Genomic DNA, 22380 nt, shown 5'->3' with positions numbered 1-22380 from the left:
AAAAAAAAAAGAAAAGAAAATGCATTGACTCATGTCACTTTAGTTTTGTGTATTTCACTGTACATAAATTATATTTCAATAAAATGCATTAAAAATAAAAAAGAAGACTTCAGGGGATATTTTTGGTTTAAGGTTTAAAGATGATCTCAGGGCAATAGTTTCAGGGGTTCATCCACCTCCCACAGTTCCAGAAAGTCTAGATTCCATGAGAATTTGAAATTTTGTTCTGTTTTCCCCTTTTTGATCAGGATTCTTCTACAGAATCTTTGATCAAAACACTCAGTAATGGTAGCTAGGCACCACTCAGCACTTCTGGTCTCATGACAAAGGAGGAAATTGTTCATGGAAACAATTAGCCACGCATTCCATTTCCTCATCCTCCTTTTGCCTCTTCTTCCATGTAGGGTTCTTAATGGAGCCAAGCAGAAACAGATAAAGATGTTCATTCATGGAACTAATACTTAAGAGATATCAGCAGTCACAGCTCTGTAATTACAAGCTCCTGAAGACAGGGACCAGATTATGTATCTCTCCTAGGAGGCTTCCCTGTGAGGGCAAATATGTTTGACGGTGTTCCTCTTATGCTGTTGTTGTTAGGTGTCATCAAGTCAGCTCTGACTCATAGTGACCCTATGTACAACAGAACAAAATACTGCCCAGTTCTGTGCCAGCTTCACAATCCTTGCTATATGTGGTGGTTCAGTTTGTGTGTCAGCTTGGCTAGGCCTGGTTGAGTGGCTGGGCAGCTGGATGTAGTGTTCCCCAGGATGAGACTGGCAGTCAACTCCATGGTGGAATCTACTGTGAGCAGCTGAGCAGCTGCCTCTCGGGATTTGGTCTGCTTCCCACATAAAAGAAACAGCTTTGGGAATGGTCTCTAGCTTATGGCATACTTGAACCCTGCATGTAGCTGTGTCATTGTTCAGCAGCCTGCCATGCTCTGCAGACCTTGGGACTTTCAATGGACTCGAATTAATGGCCTGCTGTGTAGTTTGGTAACATCGGGACTATGCCATTTTATTTGTTGACCTTGGGCTTGTTAGCCTCAGCAGCCAGTAGCTGCCTGAGTGAAGAGACGCCTCTAGCTTCAGCGGGCCAGGAGCAAGAGGCAGAGCTGAAGCCCAAGGTTGAGGGCCTTTCATACAGCCCCTAGAGCCTGGCACTAGGTAACCAGAATACTATACTTGAGTCCATCATTGCACTGTGTCACTTCATCTCATTGAAAGTCTTCCCCTTTTTCGCTGACCCTCCACTTTACCAAGCATGATATTCTTCTCCAGGGAATGGTCCCTTCTGACAGCATGACCAAAATAGGTGAGAGGAAGTCTGGCCATTCTCACCTCTAAGGATCATTCTGGCTGTACTTTTTCCAGGACAGATTTTTTAGTTCTTTTAGTACTCCACAGTACTTTCAGTATTCTTACCAACACCACAACTCAAAAGCATCAATTCTTCTTTGGTCTTCTTAATTCATTGTCCAGCTTTCACATTCATAAGAGGCTACTGAAAATATCATGGCTTGGGTTAAGGACACCTTAATCTTGAAAGAGACATCTTTGCTCTTCAGCACTTTAAAGAGGTCTTTTGCAGCAGATTTTCTCAGTACAATATGATGTCTGATTTCTTGACTACTGCTTCCATTGGTGTTGATAGTGGATCCAAGTAATATGAAATCTTTGGTAACATCAACCTCCATTTATCATGATTCTACTTATTGGCCCAGGTATGAGGACTTTTGTTTTCTTTATGTTGACGTATAATCCACACTACAGACTATAGTCTTTAATCTTCATCAGTAAGTGCTTCAAGCCATCTTCACTTTCAGCAAGCAGGGCTGTGTCATCTGCTTCCTGTATATAAGAAGTATAACTTGTTGTTACAGGTTGTTGATGAGTCTTCCTCCAATACTGATGTCATGTTCTTCTTCATATAGCCCAGCTTCTCAGATTATGTGCTTAGCATACAGATTGAATAAGTATGGTGAAAGGATACAACACTGATGCACTCTGTTCCTGATTTTAAACCATGCAGTATTCCCTTGTTCTTTTCAAATGACAGCCTCCTGGTCTATGTACAGGTTTCTCATGCACATAATTAAGTGTTCTGGAATTCCCATTCTTCTCAATGTTATACATAATTTGTTATGATCCACACAGTCAAAAACTTTTGCACAGTAAAGAAAACACAAGTAAACATCTTTTTGGTATTCTTTGCTGTCAGCCATAAAGATCTATATCCTAGACATTAGTGAGCTGAAATGGACTGGTTTTGGCCATTTTGAATTAGACAACCATATGATATACCATGCCAGGAATAACAAGTTGAAGAGGAATGGCATGGCATTCATCATCACAAAGAATGTGTTTAAGATTTATCCTGAAGCACAATGCTGTTTTGGTTACTTAGTGCCACTCTGACAAGCATATACCACAAATAGGATGGCTTTAACAAACAGGAGTTTATTTTTACAATTTGGAGTCTTTAAGTCAGAGTTCAAAGTGCCAGGCTCTACTGGCTGAGTGAAAGCCCCTCAACCTTGGGGTTCAGCTCTGCTTCCTGCTCCCAACCTATTGAAGCCGGAGGTTTTTCTTCACTCAGCTGCTGGCTGCTGAGGCTGAGAAACCCAAGGTCGACAAGTAACAAGGCACAGTCCCCATATTACCAAAACACACGGCAGGCCATTAATTCAAATCCATTGAAAGTCCCAAGATCGGCAGAGATGGCAGACTGCTGAACAACAACTCGGCTGCCTGCAGGGTTCAAAAGTGCCATAAACTGGAGACCATTCCCAAAGCTGCTTCTTATATACAGGAAGCAGACTACATCCCTAAAGCAGCTACTCAGCTGCCTGTGGTAGATCCAACCATGGAGTTGATTCCAAGTCTCATCATGGGGAATAACTACCACCAACTGCCCAGCCACTCAATCAGGCCCTGCCAAGTTGACACGCAGCCTTAACTACCACAAATGCTGTCAGTGATAGGATAATATCCAAACACGTACAAGGAAGACCAGTTAACACTACTAATCAAATTTATGCACCAATCACCAAAGCCAAAGATGAGGAAACTGAAGATTTTTACCAACTTCTGCAGTCTGAAATTGGCCAAACATGCAATCAAGATGCATTGAATATTACTGGTGATTGGAATGCAAAAGTTGGAAACAAAGAAGAAGCACCAATAGTTGGAAAATACTGTGATAGAAATGATGCCACAGATCACATGACAAAATTTTGCAAGACCAACAACTTATTCATTGCAACTACCTTTTTTCAACAACATAAATGGCAGCTACACACAAGTACCTCACCAGATGGAATACACAGGAATCAGATCAACTACATCTGTGGAAAGAGGTGATGGAGAAACTCAATATCTTCAGTCAAAACAAGGCCAGAAGCTGACTGTGGAACAGATCATCAAGTGCTCATACGCAAGTTCAAGTTGAAGCTGAAGACAATTAAAACAAGTGCACAAGAGCCAAAATATGACCTTGATTATATCCCTCCTGAATTTAGAGACTTTCTGAAGAACAGATTTGATTGAACACCAATGACCGAAAACCAGACGAATTGTAGGAAGACATCAAGAACATCATATATGAAGAAAGCAAAAGGTCATTTAAAAGACAGGAAAGGAAGAAAGAACAAAACTGGATTATCAGAAGAGACTCTGAAACTTGCTCTTGAACAGAGAGTAGTTAAAAACAAATGGAAGAAATGACAAGATAAAACAGCTGAACAGAAGATTTCAAAGAGCTGCTCATGAACACAAAGTCAATTATATAATGAAATGTGCAAAGACCTCCTATGCTAGGACATGTAAATCTTACAGAATCAAAAGCTCATTGACTGGTTCCTCAAAAAGTTAATCATAAAATTATCTTTGTTGTTGTTGTTATGTGCTGTCAAGTCGGACCCGACTCATAGTGACCCCTCCTTGGGTTTCTGAGGCAGTATCACTACGGAAGTAGATTGCCCCATCTTCCTTCCGAGGAGCAGCTGGTGGGTTTGAACCGCCAGCCTTCTGGTTAGCAGACAAGTGCCTTAGCCACTATGCTACCAGAGCTCCCATACTTATGACCTAGCAATTCCACTCCTAGGTATATACCCAAAAGAACTGAAAGCAGACACTTGTATACAATGTTCATGGTAGCATTATTCACAATAGCTAAAGGGGGGAAAAAAAAACAACACAAATGTTCATCAACGGATGAACAGGTAAACAAAATACATACATTACAATGTGGTGTATATATTACAATGGAATATTGTTGTTGTTGCTGTTATGTGCCATCGAGTCGGACTCGACTCATAGCGACCTCTCCTTGGGTTTCCGAGGCAGTATCACTACAGAAGTAGATTGCCCCATCTTCCTTCCAAGGAGAGGCTGGTGGGTTTGAACCGCCAGCCTTCTGTTTAGCAGTCAAGTGCCTTAGGCACTATGCTACCTGAGCTCTAATGGAGTATTATGCAGCCTTAAAAAGGAATGAATTTCTGACATATACTACAATGTGGTTGCCCCTTGAAACACTATGGTAAGTGAAATAATCCATACACAAAAGGGCAAATATTACATGATTTCATTTATATGAGGTATTTAGAAAAGGCAAATTCATAAAGATAGAAAATAGAAAAGAGGTTTTCAGGATTTTGGGGTAGTAGTGCCTAAGACATTTAATGGCTAACCAGAAGGCTTCTGGTTCAAACCCACCAGCCACTCCTTGGAAGGAAGACTGGGCAATCTACTTCCATAGAGATACCACCTCATAAACCCAAGGAGGGGATCACTGGGAGTCGGAATCTACTGGACAGCAGTGAGTTTGGTGAGTTTTGGAATGGGAAGTTATTGTTTAATGGGTACAGATTTTCCATTTGGGATGATCATGTTGTTGTTCATAGGGCCGTTGAGTCAGCTCTGACTCATAGTGACCCTATGTACAATAGAATGAAACACTGCCCAGTCCAGGTATGCTTGCTATACCTGAATCCATCGTTGAAGCCACTGTGTCAATCCATCTTGTTAAGGGTCTTCCTCTTCTTCATTGACCCTCCACTTTACCAAGCATGAAATCCTTGTCCAGGGAAAGGTCCCTTATGACAACATGACCAAAGTAGGTCAGATGAAGTATGGCCATTCTTGCTTCCAGGGAGCACCCCAGCTCACTTTCTAGGACAGATCTGTTAGTTCTTTTGGCAGTCCACAGTACTTTCATCATTCTTCGCCAACACCACAACTCAAAAGCATGTACTCTTTTCAGTCTTTCTTATTCATTGTCCAGCTCTCACATGTATATGAGGCGACTGAAAATATCATGGCTTGGGTTAGGCGCTCCTTAGTCTTCAAAGAGACATCTTTGCTCTTCAGGACTTTAAAGAGATATGATAAAAAATATCTGGAAATAGTAGTGATCGTCACACGTCACTGTGAATGTACTTAATGTCACTGAATTGTATACTCAAAAATGATAAACTTTTTGATATGTGCGTACCCATGTTCATCACAGCACTATTCACAACAGCAAAAAGATGGAAACAACCTAAATACCCATCAGTAAAGGAATGGATCAACATATTATGGTACATACACCCAATGGAATATTACACATGTTAAAGAACAATGATGAATTTGCAAAACATAACATGAATGGACTTAGAGCCCACTATCCTGACTGAAGTTAGTTAGTTACAAAAGGACAAATATTGTATGAGAAAAAGAGTTCCATGCTGTATGGAAAGTGAATTTGCTCTGTAAATCTTCACCCAAATCAAAATAAAATTTAAAAAAAAGAAAAGAAAAGAGTTCCAGAAAAAAAGAAATATTCTTTGATGTTTACCTGGGGTAGGTGGAGAAAGGAGCATAAACCATGAACTAGAGGGTAAACACATATTAATGTGGGTGAAGGGGAAAAAGAAGAAAGAAAATTCCAGTGACTACAGTTTAAAAAAAAAAAAAAAAGATAAACCTTAGGTTATGTTTATTTCACCACAATAAGAAAAAAGTGAAAGAAAACTACAATGATTAATAACCACACATCCTACTTGTTTTTGAACAGGGGTTCTCAAACTTTTTGTCTCACTACCCTTTTATACTTTTAATTAATTATTGAGCGCCTCAAAGATTATAGCTAACATTATTTACCAGATTAGAAATGAAAACTGAGAAATTTTTTAAATATTTATTTCAAATATTAAGTAATTTAAACATGTTGTTGTTATGTGCCTTCACGTCGGACCTGACCCATGGTGACCCCTCCTTGGGTTTCCGAGGCAGTATCACTACAGAAGTAGATTGCCCCATCTTCCTTCTGAGGAGTAGCTGGTGGGTTTGAACTGCCAGCCTTCTGGTTAGCAGTCAAGTGCCTTAGCCACTATGCTATAACAATAACAAGTCCATTACATATTAACGTATTGAACATATTTTAATGAAAACAACTATATTTTCCAAAACAAAAACAAATAGTGAGATGATTATCATTGTTTTACGTTTTTGTAATCTTTCTAATGTTTGGCTTAATAGAAGACAGCTGGATTCTCCTATCTGCTTTTAAATTTAATCTGTTTCAATATATGTTATTTTGATAGAAGTATATGAAAAAACTCAGTCTTACATAGACGAGTAATTGGAAATCATATTCTTAAATATTACCACCAATCTACCAGAAAATTCTTTAAGTACTGAGACACTTACTTGGCTGATACAACTTCTGAAATTCTAATTTTAACTGGAAAGCTCAAATTTTATCATTGGCAACAAATACTCAGTTGTTTTACTTGAAGCACCACAGGCTCACTTTGTTAATTTTGGGAGAAATGTCTGCCAAATACTCAAGTCTGAATAACCATAGTTTGACTATTAGTGATTCTTTCAGGTATACATGGAGTTTCATGGGGGGACAGTTAGTTTAGCTTGTGACTCAAACTATCAATTGCACAAGTGCTTTTCCTTAAGACAACCATCATACTTCATTGCAGCAAAAATACTTTCTGCATACTTTCCTTGCCATGCAGAGTATTAAATAGATGTATATTCAAAGGGTTGAGATTTAATAAAGTTAATTATTTTTACTATGTGGTGTAGTAAATTACTTAGTGTGGCTTTTCTACCCATAAGTCTTTGTAAACTCCAAGGTGAGATTTTTTATGAGCAACTGAGGAGCTCCTGGTTGCTGAAGTTGTCCACCTGGAGTATTTCTGTTGGGCATGGCACAAAACAATGTTCTGGGAGGTGCCCACTCTCTCTCAAGTGCTTAGAGTTCTGATGCTATGATTGGCTAATTTGACCACCCTGCCGGGCTCAAAAGGAGGTTTCCTAGAGGCAGAACTCTCTCTGACTGCTGGTTGAGGAAGACATGCTGCTGCAAGAGACACGTGCTCCTGAAAGAGACACGCGTTGCTGGGAAAGAGACGCAAGAGACATGCATTGCTGAGTGAGACACCGAGGGACCAGCACTGCTGGGAAAGAGACTGTGAGAGATTGTTGGCTGAGGGACGATGGGCTGGGAGAGAGACTAAGCGTTCTTCCTGAACTTGAATTGTAGCCTGGTGCTTCCCTAATAAACCCCATAATCTGTGAGTACTGTGTGGCCACTGCAGCGAATTATGGAACCCAGGAGAGGTGGTGGGTGCTTTGGGAGGAACGGTTGGAGAAAGGGCTGGAGGGAGGCAGCATGTCTGGCCTTGTAGGAATAGGCCTTGGGTTACTGCTGGTAATCCTGTCTTCCTCTTGTAGGGTTAGAGGAGGTCGGAAGATGTGGCCTCCTTGTCCTTTTAGCATACTACTTCATCAAGGGTAGTCTTAAAGTAAAACTGGCATTACTATTATTTTTTTAAAACTGTGAGTTTGTGGTTATGAAGAATAGAGCGAGTATTAGTACCGTCTGGTGCCCCTGCTTTGATTCTTGCTGAGCCACCAGCAAGTGGTGACCATCAGTGCAAATGTCAAAAGAGTAAAAATGGCAAATAAAGTCTTAATATTATTATGAAAATAGTTTGGCCTTGAGGGGCCTTTGAAAAGTCTCAGGCACCCCTCAGGAGTCTGCAGACCATACTTTGAAAATTGTTGCCTTACACTGTAAATCCTGGTCTGTCCCTGCAAGTTGATCCAAGTTCCACACCAGGAGAGAGCATGAGAAGGAAGGTCACTTCTCCTGAAGTCAGGCCACAGCAGTTCAACAGAGGCCTCATCTAGCAAGAGGTCCCTGCCTTTAACTACAGAAGTGCATGCTAGATGACCCGGTCCTATCTCACTCACACAGGCCAAGTTTTCTTAGGCAGGACTTCAGCAACAGATGAGTGGGAACTCCTAACCCTGATTTATACATCTATAACCACTGCCACGGAAAAGGGAAGGAGCTCTCTGCCTAACTAGTGTCTGAAGGCAGAAACAGAGAGAAGTAAAAATTTCAAAGTATTTGAAACTTGCCTCTAATGACCACCTACCCTTTGACACTTTTATCAACCCCTTTGCCTTCTGACACATGCCTCCCAAGTACTTGGTACCCCAATCCTGCCCATCCTCTTCCAATGTTACCTCCCTCACTTTTCCCATGTTAATTTGCTTTATATTCTGTTAGTTTAATCCATTTGTTTTTCTTTAATTCATACCAAGTTGAAAACAACAACTTTCCCAGGAATACTCTTATTTTTAAAAGGCTATTTTTTTGACCCAAATGAAATCATAATTGTTGAGATTTTCTCCATATACCATGGAATATTTAGGAGGCAGAGGTTTCCTTGGAGGACTAAAAAGGCCATGGTTGGAAAGACAGACAACATGGTATATTTTTTTTTAACACAGACTTTAGAATTACACAGGCATATGTCCACATTATACATCCACTACTTAAATGACCTGAGGCGAGTTATTTAACTTCTCTGGGCCTTAATTTCCTCATCTGTAAAAGGGTAATACTTCCCTTGCAGAGTTTTTGTGAGGATTAGTGAACACAGCATACTCCCTACCAAACCCAAAACTCAAACCCATTGCCACCGAGTTGATTCTAACTCATAGCAACCCTACGACAGAGTAGAACTGCCCCCATGTGATTTCCAAGGCTGTAAATCTTTACGGAAGCAGACTGCCTCATCTTTCTCTCATGGAACAGCTGACAGGTTTGAACTGCTGAATGCCTTAACCACTGAACTACCAGAGGCCCTATCCCTACCAAACAGTGGTACTTAATAAATGGGAGCTATTATCTGGTTCCCTTTGTGTTAGGGAATCCATCTTTACAAGGATCAAATAATAATTTCCTGTTTCACAACTATCACCTTCCTCCTGACCCTAGAAATGCATTTTACATCCCAGTTACTCATATATCCTGATTATCATGTATCTTTCTCTTCCTGCATCCCTACTTTGTTATTTTATTCCTTTGGCTACTGGGCTGAGACTCTGTACATGCCCAGGATTCTGCCTCCCCCGAGCTACTGAACATGAAGGTCACCCCTGGTTTCTGATCTGGAGAGGCCCCACTTTTCCTAGCAATAAACGATGGTACTGAGCACTTGATAAGATTCCTAATAATGTTTCACTGATGAGTCTTTGGGATTTTCTGATGCATATACAAAGAGCATGAACACCAGAGCTCTAGAAAGAGGCTTTGCTTTTTTACTTTATCAACTTCCTCCCACTAGCATTTCCAGCCACATGTAACTCCTTCCTAGTGGCTCCTTTCACGCATCATCCATCTTACTCGTCTTCGTATGTTCCTGCCCAAATTCCTGAATGCAGCTCAATTTGTATTGAATTCAAATACTATTTGGGATTACTTGCCAGAGGGGAGGCAAATTTGCAAAAATAATCAGGTTAACATAAAGCCAGCAATACTGTACCTGTAACAAGACTCAATGTGAATAGGAAGAATGAGTTCAACAAAAGGGGATTCTGAGTCATGCCAAGTCTGGTGGGAGCTCTGATGGCACAGTACCTAAGACATCTGACTGCTAACAAGAAGGCTGGTGGTTCAAACCCACCAGCCAAGTCTAGTAACTAGGTAAAAGCTAAAGGTAAACATGATTAGTCCCAGGGGCGTGTTCTGTCTAAATGAACAGAAAAAGGAATCAACTACTAAAAGCTCACTAAACAATAAAACCTCAAGGAAGAAGAAAAAAAAAACCAGAAGGAACAGATTTTTTAAAAAATGTAGTCAGTAGATATAATTCACCCATGAGACAGGATCTTACCTGCTTGGTCAAGTTCAAGGAAAAAATAAGGAACACACATAGATTTAAATAACTTCTTTACCTAGAAGTTAAAAAGAACAAAGAAGAGAATTTCAAAAAATGGTTATACTCAACAGGACAGTCTCTTATCCAGCCTTGCTACTTTCCTCCTCAACCCACCTTCTCCTTTGAAAATTTTCCAGTTCATTTATATAACCCACAAGATTCTCCTTGTTGACAGTAATTATATTTAAAAGAGTATTTGAAGTTCCTTCATTCTGTTCTATTGTCAATGATTCATGATGGCTTCATAAAATATATTTTACATGTTTGGTGACTCGGTCTACCCAATTACAAAATGGGTTTAACACTAACCATGTTGAGAAAAAAAAAAAAAGGCACTGGGATACTTCATGTTTACAAAGTACTATGAAATGACCCCATGAAAAAAAAACACATTCTACAGTAGTCAAAGTATTATTTGCTTTTTGGCTAATTAACCTTCAACCAATTACAAAAAACATATGCTCAAGATTATACAAACTATGCTGGTAAAAAAACCAAAATTTTAGTTCAAGGATAAATGTTACTTTCCCAAAATTTGTACCACCAAATAACATACAAATTTCTGATAAAAGAGACTTTATAATGCCATTTAATGTACAAGACACAGACAGACAGATATCCTGTCATAAATACTGTAGGAAAGTTTAGAACCACATTTCTCCAGTTTATACAACAAAATTAAAAAGGCCAGATAGTTTGAAGGTCACAGAAATGATCAAGCAAGGAAATATTGTCACAGGGCATTTGGGCAGTGAAACTATTCTGTATGATACTGTTATGGTAGACACATGACATACACATTTGTCAAAAAGTGAACCCTGATATAAAGTATGGACTTTATTTAATAATGTATCAATATTGATTCACCAACTGTAACAAATATGCCAACAGAATGCAAGATGCAAATAATAAAAAGCATTCAGGGGTGAAGGCATATTGGGGACTCTCTGTACTTCCTGCATACTTTTTCTGCAAACCTAAAATTTCTCTGAAAATTGAAATCTTAAAAAGAGAGCTAGCATCCAGAGCAAAGAAGAATGAAGAAAACCAAAGATACATGGAAACAATTAGTCCAAGGGACTGGTGCACCATGTGATCCTCAGCCTATATGACTATGACACCAGAAGAACTAGAGGATGCCCAGGTACCACTGTCAACCACTCAGAGAGGAATCTACATACAAGATCCTGGATAGAGTGGGAGAACAATATGGAAAAAAACTCACAATCATTGGAAGAAAAAAAAAAAAGAAGACCAAGTTTGCTGGTCTGATAGAGCCTGATGGAACTACTGAGACCATGGCCCCTACCTGCCCTTCAGGTCTGGAATTGAACCCACTACTGTGGCTTCCAGCCAAACAGAAGACAGGCATATGAGCTGAACATTTACACTAGGCAGATACACTCCTTGAAGAGATCAATCATGGGAGAATAAAAGGCTGTGTATGCATAGGGAAGACAGCTCTGGGGGCAGGAGTGCATGGGAGGGAAGGACACAGAGAGGAAGTGGGAGAGGAGCTGTTACATTCTGGGAAATTGTAGTCAATGTCATGAGACAAAGTGTATGTGAGCTGCTGTGTGGAAAGTGAATTTGCTCTCTAAACTTTCACCCAAATCACAATAAAAATTAAAAAAAAAAAAAGAGAGAGAGAGCTAAAGAATGTATTCTCATTCCATTCTAAACTCAGCTACTGAAATAGCAGACTTCCCATTCTGCATAAGTATACACTGAAAGATCTCTGTAACTTCAACAGGACCAAATACAACATTCTGGTGAGAATAAGAGAACTGGTTTATTCTTATGATCCCATTCTCAGTGGTCCTCCTCTTAGACTCCTTTGAACAGCCACCTTAGCCCCAGTCTGAATTCAGTCCCTCTGGCAATATACATCTAAAAAGGTAAGAATCCTTCTGAAGAATGATGGAATAAGTAAAGAGGGACACTAAGGAAAGGACAAGGACAGTTGTAACTGGGAAACCACCAGGACAAAAGCCAATTCATATTTCAATACCTATTTTCTAAAACTAAAACTAAAAAGTTCATACACATGTAAAATTGTATTTTTAAAACTTCCTTAGCCACTTACTTACAGAAATAAACCATTTACAGTTTGTTACAAACTTAAACAAGTTTTCCAGGTTTACAGAGTAAACTCTGTAAGCTGCTACTAAAAGTAATGAGTGAAATGGGGTAATATGCAAAATGCAGGAAACATACTCTAGAATCCTAGCATAAACATGACCCCATTTAAAGGCACTCCTTTGTAGGTTACTGTTGAATGCTGACTAACTTAGGCATTGTTCCAAAGTTCAAGATTAAAGATCTGTGTTGAGTATCAGAAGTGCCAGTTTTTAAAGTATTCTTTAAAAATTTAAAAAGCCAGTTTTTAAAGTAGTTGATGGTAAGCTTTGCCTGTAAAACAATAACAGTATTGAGAAATGGCAGTGAATCTAGGTATCAAGCAAAAGATAGCTTTTAATAAGACACCATTTGCTAAGTCAAACTGCAAACTTCTGATGTTCAACTGTAATATTTTAAGAAACAAACATCAAAATTTCCAAAAAGGTAGGAAGGGTTTATCACTACACTTTAAAACCCAGTTTTCACAACAGGATTTTTTCAAAAATACTTATGATAGCTGTTATGCAACAAGTGGGAAACTAACTCAATGTCAAAGTTCATTTCCTTGTGGACTTCTCCAAACTGGAATTAATGCAATTGATATTGCTCCACCAAAGAGAAATATACATCAATCAGATCCAGTACAAATCTAAAAAGGAAGTTTCCTCATTCTGGTTTACTAACATCACAATTGTTAAAAGAGATGATAGAATTAAAATGTTTGGGGAAATTCTACTTCAGGGTAATTTTTTAAAAAACAAATGTGAACATCAAGTATGTAAGCTGTATCCCTATAGATGAAACACATTATTTTTACCAGGAAAAGCACCTAACCGTGAAAGAGCTGAAAAAGTCACTGAAAATTAATTTGCATATCAAATGACACCAATCTGAGAAGAGTTTATATATCAGAACATAAAAACTAAGGAACTGGTATTCGCCAAGGTAAAACCAGAGGACGTTTATTTAGATAACTAGCATCCCCAGGATTATTCAGATACCAGGACAGTTGCTAAAGTAACTATACATTTAAACAAGTTTGTAAATAACCAACACAAGTTTTAAAGGAAAAGTTCTTCATTTCTACAGTAGATTTAGTAAGGAAATTTGAAAAGGGGGTGGGGTAGGAGGCACAAGGCTATGCCTTTTCAGGGCAGGCCGCATCTGGGGAATGAAGGAATTAGAATTCATGGAATGAGCGTAATTACTGGTCAAAGAGGCCTGGAATTGCAGGTACACACAGGGAATCTAACTGCCTATTGTTAGTAGTAGCAAGTCTGGTCAGTAGCCAAACTCTTTTATGCAAAATTAGGGTTGAATTGGATTTTCAATTTTTTTTTTAAATATAAAGAGTCCTGGCACATATTAGACACTCAAATGGTAGCTATTATTAATAAAATAGTATACTGCAGCTTTCCAAGTACTTTCACATAGACTTGAAATTACTTGGTCCTCATAATAAAACTGTGTTTAAACCAGTAGTTGAAAAAAAAAAATCCACTGCCACTGAGTCATCATCCTACTCATAGTGGGTTTCCAAGGCTGTAAATCTTTATGGAGGCAGACTACCTCATCTTTCTCCCACAGAGTAGCTAGTGGGTTTGAACTGCTGACCTTCTGGTTAGCAGCTGAATGCCCTAACCACTGCACCACCAGGGTGCCTACAGTAGATAAGGAGGCTTTGTTATCCTTATTTCATTGTTGATGAACTAGAGAGTTACTGAATTAGAATTTAGGTCTTCTAACTCCAAGTGTTCCTTCTACCATTCCACCCTATTCAGGAAGCTTTGAAGGGAAAGGCTAAACTAGAAAAAGTAATCACTGATAGTGTTAATTGCACTTGGAATAAAGTCAGGTATTTGTAGGAGCTCTGGTAGCACAGTGCCTAAGGCACTTGACTGCTAACCAAAAGGCTGGCGGTTCAAACCCACCAGCCACTCCTCGGAAGGAAGGTTGGGCAATCCTACTTCTGTAGTGATACTGCCTCAGAAATCCAAGGAGGGGTCGCTATGAGTCGGGGCCGACTCGACGGCAAATAACAACAACAACAACAACAATTTGCAGACTGTCATTAAACCCAGTTTCAGTACTGATGGAGGAAGGATCACCAGCCAAGATTTTAAATCATCACTTACTATGGCCAGGCATGCTCTATGGTCTTTACAGATATTAATTTATTAATCCTCACAACAAATTTATGAGATAGGTACTATCATTAGCCACATTTTACAGATGAGGAAACTAAGGCACAACAGGTAAATAACTTAACCAAGGTCATAAGACTAATAAGTCACAGAGCCAGGATCCAAACTCTGACTTCAGATTCCAGGTTCTTAACCATTATTTGGTAACTGAAAAGATTAGACATCCATATAATTTCAGAGCTAAAAGGAATCTCAATAATCAAACATGTAACCCTTCATTTTAAAGATTAAATAAAAGAGGGAGTGTTTTCCCAAAGCAGGTTAAGATCCCCAGAGGTAGATAACTAAGAGAAGCTAACAATGATACAGCAGTTAGATGTCTCCTATCCAGCCCAATTCTAAATTCTCTAACATTTACTTTCTGTCCCAATGATTTAAAACTTAGTATGGGTTATCCTGAGCTCTGGTAGCATAGTGCCTAAGGCACTTGACTGCTAACCAGAAGCCTGACGGTTCAGACCCACCAGCCACTCCTTGGAAGGAAGGTTGGGCAATCTACTATCCGTGATACTGCCTTGGAAACCCAAGGAGGGGTCACTATGAGTCAGTCAGACTCTACAGACTCTACAACAACAACAATGGGTTATCTTAGATCATTTTTCTTTTTCAGCCTATGTTCTTCCTTCTCAGTTTGACAAAACCCCATTGGGACAGGAATTTTATCTCCTACCTCTTTGCATCTCTAGTCAATACAATGCCCTACACAAGAGGCACCACTATCACATTGATGGGGTGAAGCCGTAAGGTGGCAAAGATGCTGACTATGTTTGTGTGAGAAAAAAATGAAAGGTTCTTTATTCTAAGTGTTTCTACCATTTATCCACCTTTCTTTTTTTCTTATTTGGAAAAAGAGAGACCATACACACAGGCTTCCAGAATAAAAAGAAAAGTTCATCTCCCTGAGATCTAGAAAAAAAATCAGGAGAAAGACAAATTGGAAAAAAAATTAAAATTAATAAATTATCTTACAAGTAATAAAGCATCTTGGACAGGTGGCAGTTAGTTATATGCATTTAAGAGTTTGTTAGGTCCCAGCCCAGAGCTTCACTGAGTATAATTTAAAGCTAAACTTCATTTAAGTGCCCTCAACCTTTCCATGAAGCAACATATCAGATTTGTCTCTCGATTCTCATCTTCATTTTATAGTGAATTCCACTTCTCCCTATGGCTATTATCACTGACTTTTGCTCTGATCAAATTAAGAGCCAAGTAGTAAGCAGCTTCTGCTTTGCTAAGTCATTTTCCCAGCAATAAACTAGAGCATAAGGAGATACTTACAAGACTGAGAAGCACCCTCAGAAACAAGTCCCTGTGAAATATTCCCTACAGACCTGCTTAAATGAGCAGCCAATCAACTGGTTTGGTAATTCCCCACCCTAACCTGAAAAAAATCCATTATGTGGCAAAAGCTCAAAAAAGATTACTCAAGCAATATTTTGTCTTCAAATCAACTCTCTACAATTAATCTGAAGCAAGTTACACCTACACACACCCCTTCCTAGGGTGAAATCCAATTGTTTATACCTGAGATCAGAAGTCTCCCAAATTTCTCCAATTCAAGAATTTTGTCACCACCTCTTCAGATTAAAGCCTTACTTAAGTATAGAGTTTGTACGTGGACTTACTGAAGATAACCACAGGGTGGCTATCTATATATACCTGCAGCTGGGCTCTGGGGTCCGTGATGGCCGTGCTGGTGGCTCCTGAGCGACCGCTCACACCTGTGGCCAAGTGTTCTGTCAAAGTTTGACTAGGGTGATGATGCCTAGCTAAAAGTAATGGAAGCAAAGAAGGTAATTACCAGAAAGGAAAACATGATGATGCATCTTCTATTATTAGGTTCACTCTAAATGCCTTACAATTTTAGCCCTAAGGGCCTAAATAAGGAATCTGAGGAAGGACTCTAACATGGATTATGCATTTGGTGGTACCACGTGACTTGAGACTTCCAGCAACTCACTCTTTATTCCAACCAAAATGTCAGACAGATCAGTTCTCAGGGGTTCCTGGTAAATGTTAAGCAATAGTCTCAATTTACCTGGAAGTAGGAGAATGAAGTAATAGGTTCTGAACACCAAGGGTGACATTTTGCCCCATTCATAGTCCCATCCATGGTTTAAATATAAAGGCCAAAGATCAGAGGGCATGTTCCCTTCTCATACAACCCTGCTCAGAGTCATAGAAGTAGATCAATTTAAACCAAGGCATCCACTTTTTTTCTCCTGGATACACATACACAGGAACTTCAAGGCCACAAATGCAACAAGATTTAAAAAAAAAAAAAAAAACCTTTGTCAGATTCCCTACTTCCTTTGTAGGATTTGCTGTGGCCCAATCTGGCACCATAACAAACATGAACCAGCTTAGTGGTATGTTATCCCCACATGACAGCACTGTCATCCTGGGCATGATCACCAGCCACAACCACCAAGAGATTGCTACCTCCAGCTTGTAAATTTTTTAAAGTAGCTCTCTTGTTCAGAGCCACAAACAAACCAAGCTCAATCCTACCCTTATTCTTTGCCCCTTAAGTGACATCATGAACATCTTCAGCAGCTAAAACCACCCAAGAGCTTTCTACATGCTGCTTTTGATTTTTTTTTCAGTTTGCTATACTCTTGACAAATCTACAAACACCTCACGCTAATTTCCATCTTTCAGTCCTTATTCCTTATACCTTATAGCATAAGCTTATTGAAAAGATCCATTGTTGATATTCAACTCCAATCTTTCATCTTCCATGAACAATTATATCAAAATAACAGTTTTCTATCCTGATACTGAATACTGTTAACAATTTAGTATTTTTTAAATCTCTCTTGAAAATCTTGTTTGTTAAATAAAACCTTTGAAAAATTTTCTCCAAAAAAATTCCTTTTATCAGAGCTATCATACTGACTGTTTTCTTCCCAAGCTTTATTTTATGTAACCATATGGTTTTGCAATATAGAGCAGACTTAAAATAGAAAATAAATCAAAATGTTTCTTTTGACTTATTTTACTAATGAAAAGGCAGAGAAGTTTTTAAAATGAAAAATAAGAATTAAACTATACCATCTATCTCTTAAAACGAAAGCCACATGTTAATTTGAATTACTAAATGTGGCCATTAAAATACACAGTACTTCTGTGTTATACACTTAAAAAAACATGAATAAAGAAATAGAGCTTTTTAATGTGTTCAGTCAAGGATTCCCCTGATAATATGATGAAAGCTATAGATAAGAAAAATATATGGGCACATTAAATTTTGCCTGTAATTTCAGAGGGCGCATGTGAACTTCATCTCCTTGTGTTCTAAGGCATTCACACACATTTGGAAGTCTATTAAGTAGTGCAAACTTTTTTTAGAGCAATTGGCAACATCTATTAAAGTTAACTGTGTGGATCATAAAAAATGATGGATAACATTGCAAAGAATGAGAATTCCAGAACAATTAATTGTGCTCATTAAGAACACAAAGAAGGAATCTGTTTCCGTACAGATTTACAGCCATGGAAACCCTGTGCGGCAGTTCTATTCTGTCCTATAGGGTCACTAGGAGTCGACATCGACTCAATGACAGTGAGTGTAGTTTTGGTTTATGAAAGTCTAAAATACACCAATGCTTAGAAAAATTTTCCAAGGATTTATTCTGTGTAAGATTATGTACAATGGTATTTTTTGCATCTTTGTCAGCTATAAAACCAAAAACCAAACTCACTGCCATCGAGTTGTTTCCAACTCATAGTGACCCCCATTGGGTTTCCGAGGCTGTAAATCTTTATAGAAGTAGATTGCCCAGGCTTCCTTCCACAGAGCAGCTGGTGGGTTTGAACCGCTGACCTTCTAGTTAACAGTCAAGTGTCTTATCCATTACACCACCAGAGCTCAAAGTTGAAACACATACAAATATCCATCATTAGGGAACTGATTAAATAAGTTACGGCATCACCATATAATGGTGGTGGTGGTGGTGTTATGTGCCGTCGAGTCAAACCCGACTCATAGCGACCCCTCCTTCGGTTTCCGAGGCAGTATCACTACGGAAGTAGGATTGCCCAACCTTCCTTCCGAGGAGTGGCTGGTGTACTAGTTGTTAAAGAGAGCAGATGTAGATCTAAATATTTTGATATACAAGATGCCTTAATATTAACTATTGTGGAATTACCAGACAATTATCAAAATATAAATAGCATGACCTTATTTGTGTATATATGCTTATATAGAGAGCCCTGGTGCCACAGTTGTTAAATGCTTGGTTGCTAAGCAAAAGGTTGGTGGGAGAAAGGCATGGCAATCTGCTCTGATAAAGATCACAGCCTTGGAAACCCTGTGGGGCAGTTCTACTCTGTCCTCTAGGGTTGCTGGGAGCTCTGGTGGTGTAGTGCCTGAGGCATGTGACTACTAACCAGAAGGTTGGTGATTCAAACCCACCACCTACTCCTAGGAAAACTGGGCAATCTACTTCCACAGAGATACCACCTCGGAAACCCAAGAAGGGGTCACTATGAGTTGGAAATGACTGGATGGCAGTGAGTTTGTTGTTGTTATGTGCCGTCGAGTCAGCCCCGACTCATAGCGACCCCTCCTTGGGTTTCCGAGGCAGTATCACTATGGAGGTAGATTGCCCAACCTTCCTTCCGAGGAGTGGCTGGTGGGTTTGAACCGCCAGCCTTCTGGTTAGCAGTCAAGTGCTTTAGCCACTATGCTACCAGAGCAGTGAGTTTAGTTTTTTCATAGTGTCGCTATGAGTTGGAATTATCTCAACAGGAATGGGTTTGGTTTTTGCTTTTTATGCTTATATACATAGAAAATCTCTACAGGAGTCTAACAACGTATCTGTAAGAAGTTAGACATTCACTGTTCATCATAAACACTTTTGTACTATGTATTCTTATCTGTCTAGTATTTTTTAAATCTCTCCTAAAACTCTTATTTATTGAATAAAATGATTTTTTTAAAAAAAAAAATATTCTACCAAAAATAATACAGGAATATGTATTTTTAATACTTTTTTTATTGTGGTAAATATATAGTTTACAAAGCATTTGCCACTTCAACAATCTTCACATGTACTATTTTCAGTGACATTAAATATGCTCATGTTGTTCAACTACTACCATTAACTAGTTGTATTATTTCTGTAATAATAGTTTGCTAAAAGGTAGTTGTGGTGTAGTAAATTACATAGTGTGGCTTTTCTAGCCATGAGTCTTTGTAAACTCCGAGGCAGAATTTGCCATGAGCAACTGAATAGCCCCTGACTGTTAAAGTTATCCACTTGGAGTATTTCTGTTGGGAGCGACATGAAGCAATCTTCCGGTTAGTTCACTCTCTCTCAGGTATATAGACTTCTGATGTTGGGATTGGTTAGTTTGGTCACTCTGCCTGGCTCAAAAAGGAGCCCTCGTAGAGGCAGAAGGAATCTCTCACTGCCAGCTGGGAGACATGAGAGATATACGCTGCTGGGAGAGAGAATAAGAGAGACTGTCAGCTGAGAGACAGCGGGCTGAGAGACTGAGCGTGTTCCTGAACTTGAATTGTAGCCTGTTGCTTCCCTAATAAACCCCATAATCTGTGAGTTCTGTGTGGCCACTGCAGCAAACGATCGAACCCAGCAGAGTGGTGGTGGGTGCTGTGGGAGGAATGGTTGGTGTCACAGTTGGTGAAAGGCCTGGAGGGAGGCAGGATGTCTGGCCTCGAAGGGATAGGCTTTGGGCTACTGATAGTGATTCTGTCTTCCTCTTACACAATTAGAGGAGGTCAGAAGATGCAGCCTCCCTGCCCCTCTGCAGTAGTTAATTAAAAAATAATCCTTGTTAGACAGTGTCTGGGTAAGATTAACAACTAGGTGATGGGATATGTATGTGTGTGTGTGTGTGTATACATATATATATATGTATACACACACACATACACACTAGGCATTCAAATGCTGTTAATATCTAAAAGATGGAAGGAAATTAAAGAGATATAAATTAAAGAAATTAATTTAATTAAAGAAATCCCTTATCTCTGACACATGAGGAATGAGTGCTTCTTTAAAAAAAAAAAAATCTAAAATCCATGGCAATTAATTATAGGATCCCAAAAGAGCAATGGGACTTTGTATTTGTTATAGAATATACCAAACCAGACTGTATCTACAGTACCTGCCCTCCATATATTAGTGTCTAAGGCAGGCCTCTCAATTCTTATTTGCATCAAAATCACCTAGGTTCCCTAGATCTCACTGTAACTTACAAAATCATAATCATAAGGCATGGGACCTGAGTGTATCTATGTCAGCATGTGCACACAGTGCATATATTTTCAATGTTTAGTGATGATTTTAAAGTACCCTCCTAATTAACAATTACTCAACCTAAGGCAACATGGCACATAACTGTAGCCTCACCAATGACACTTTCAAAAATAACATTTTTTAAATTAAATTCTCGGGTTTTTAGTCTCAGTTTCTCTTTTTTGTTTTGCTTATTTAGAAGACATCACGGAAATAAGGACAGCTCTGGTGGCACAGTGGTTAAGCACTAGGTTGTGAACCAAAAGTCCAGCAGTTTAAACCCACGAGCTGCTCCGAGGGAGAAAGATAAGGCAGTCTGTTTCTGTAAAGATTTACAGCCTTGGAAATCCTACGGGGGCAGTTCTACTCTGTCCTATAGGGTCCCTATGAGTCAGAATCATCTCAACAGCAATGGGTTGAGTATTACCTAACGGAAAGAGAATCACAGAATATCAGAGAGAAGTTGAAGGTCACTAGGCCAACCTATTCATTCTACTGATGAGGAAATGAACATTGAGACAGGCAATTAATTGGTGTCAAAGGCAGGGATGCCATACAAGTGTCCTGATTCCATTGTACCTTAGTGACTCCTTCGACTTTGTGGGATGACTGACTCTAAAAGAAGACAATTCCTTACATAACATCCACACTAAGGGCACCACCCAACGATTAAGCTCAGATATTTGGCAATACATAGAGCACAGTACTGAGGACCATCACAGGGAAAGGAGTATCTTCTGTGATCAAGGAGAGTTACAGTCTTAGTGGGGAGAAACCTTATTAGAAAAAAATAAACAAATAGATAAATAATAAAAGATGACCCAACTAATAAAAATCCATCACAATTTTCTCCTTAAATTCTACCTCTAGCAAAAAAAAAAAAAACCAAACAAACAATTTTTGCTTATAAGTTTATCATTTGTTTTCTAAGTTTTTTTCTCCTCAATTTCAAAGTAAAGTTGAGGCAGAATTCAAAGAAAACTATTAAATAAATATTCCAAGAACATCTCAGAACCAGGTGGTCAGAAAATTTGATATAAAATTACTAGGAATTTCTTCCATTCTGTCTGAACTTTTTTGCCTAACATCTAGATCAATGAAACACCTAACACCTACTTGTAAAACTCAAAGAAACATTACTTAAAAATATTCTCCATAGTTATACGTATAAAAATAACATAAAGATCAGTAAGAAATTGGATAGTCCAGAAACAGACATATATAGACTGATTTACTATATGATAAAAAGACATCAAGAAGCACAAGCAGTCAATGGTTAAGCACTTGGCTGCTAACCGAAAGGTTGGCAGTTTGAAGCCCCACAGCAGGAGAAAGACCTGGCAATCCGCTCTCATAAAGATTACAGCCTAGAAAACCCCATGGGCCAGTTCTACCCTGTCGTATGAGGACACTATGAGTCAAAATCGACTCAACTGTCCCTAACAACAACAACAAAAAAAAAGCATCACAAAGCAATGAAGAGAGTATATGGTTTTAAAATGGTATGGTAATCATGGCTTGATAATTTGGAAGAACATTTTTTTTTTTTTTTTTT

At 38.9% G+C, this 22380-nt stretch overlaps 1 protein-coding gene across 1 annotated transcript in view; it reads right to left on the bottom strand.

The window, feature by feature from the left end:
* TXNRD1 (thioredoxin reductase 1) overlaps window positions 1-16290 on the bottom strand; it is a 124544-nt gene extending 108254 nt beyond the window's left edge. The window contains exons 1-2 of the mRNA XM_007952399.2: window positions 16156-16290; window positions 10190-10250 (exon numbers count right to left, since the gene is read on the bottom strand). Of these exons, the coding sequence (XP_007950590.2) occupies window positions 10190-10229 (40 nt within the window). The 5' untranslated portion in view covers window positions 10230-10250; window positions 16156-16290. The remainder of the gene's footprint in view (window positions 1-10189; window positions 10251-16155) is intronic.
* Window positions 16291-22380: the final 6090 nt, after the last annotated feature.

The sequence above is a fragment of the Orycteropus afer genome, unplaced genomic scaffold, assembly GCF_000298275.1.
Source record: "Orycteropus afer afer isolate SDZICR_OR568_19922 unplaced genomic scaffold, OryAfe1.0 scaffold00334, whole genome shotgun sequence".
Taxonomy (NCBI): Eukaryota; Metazoa; Chordata; class Mammalia; order Tubulidentata; family Orycteropodidae; genus Orycteropus; species Orycteropus afer.
The sequence above is the reverse complement of the archived record's forward strand: the minus strand, read 5'-3'. Positions and strand labels throughout refer to the sequence as shown.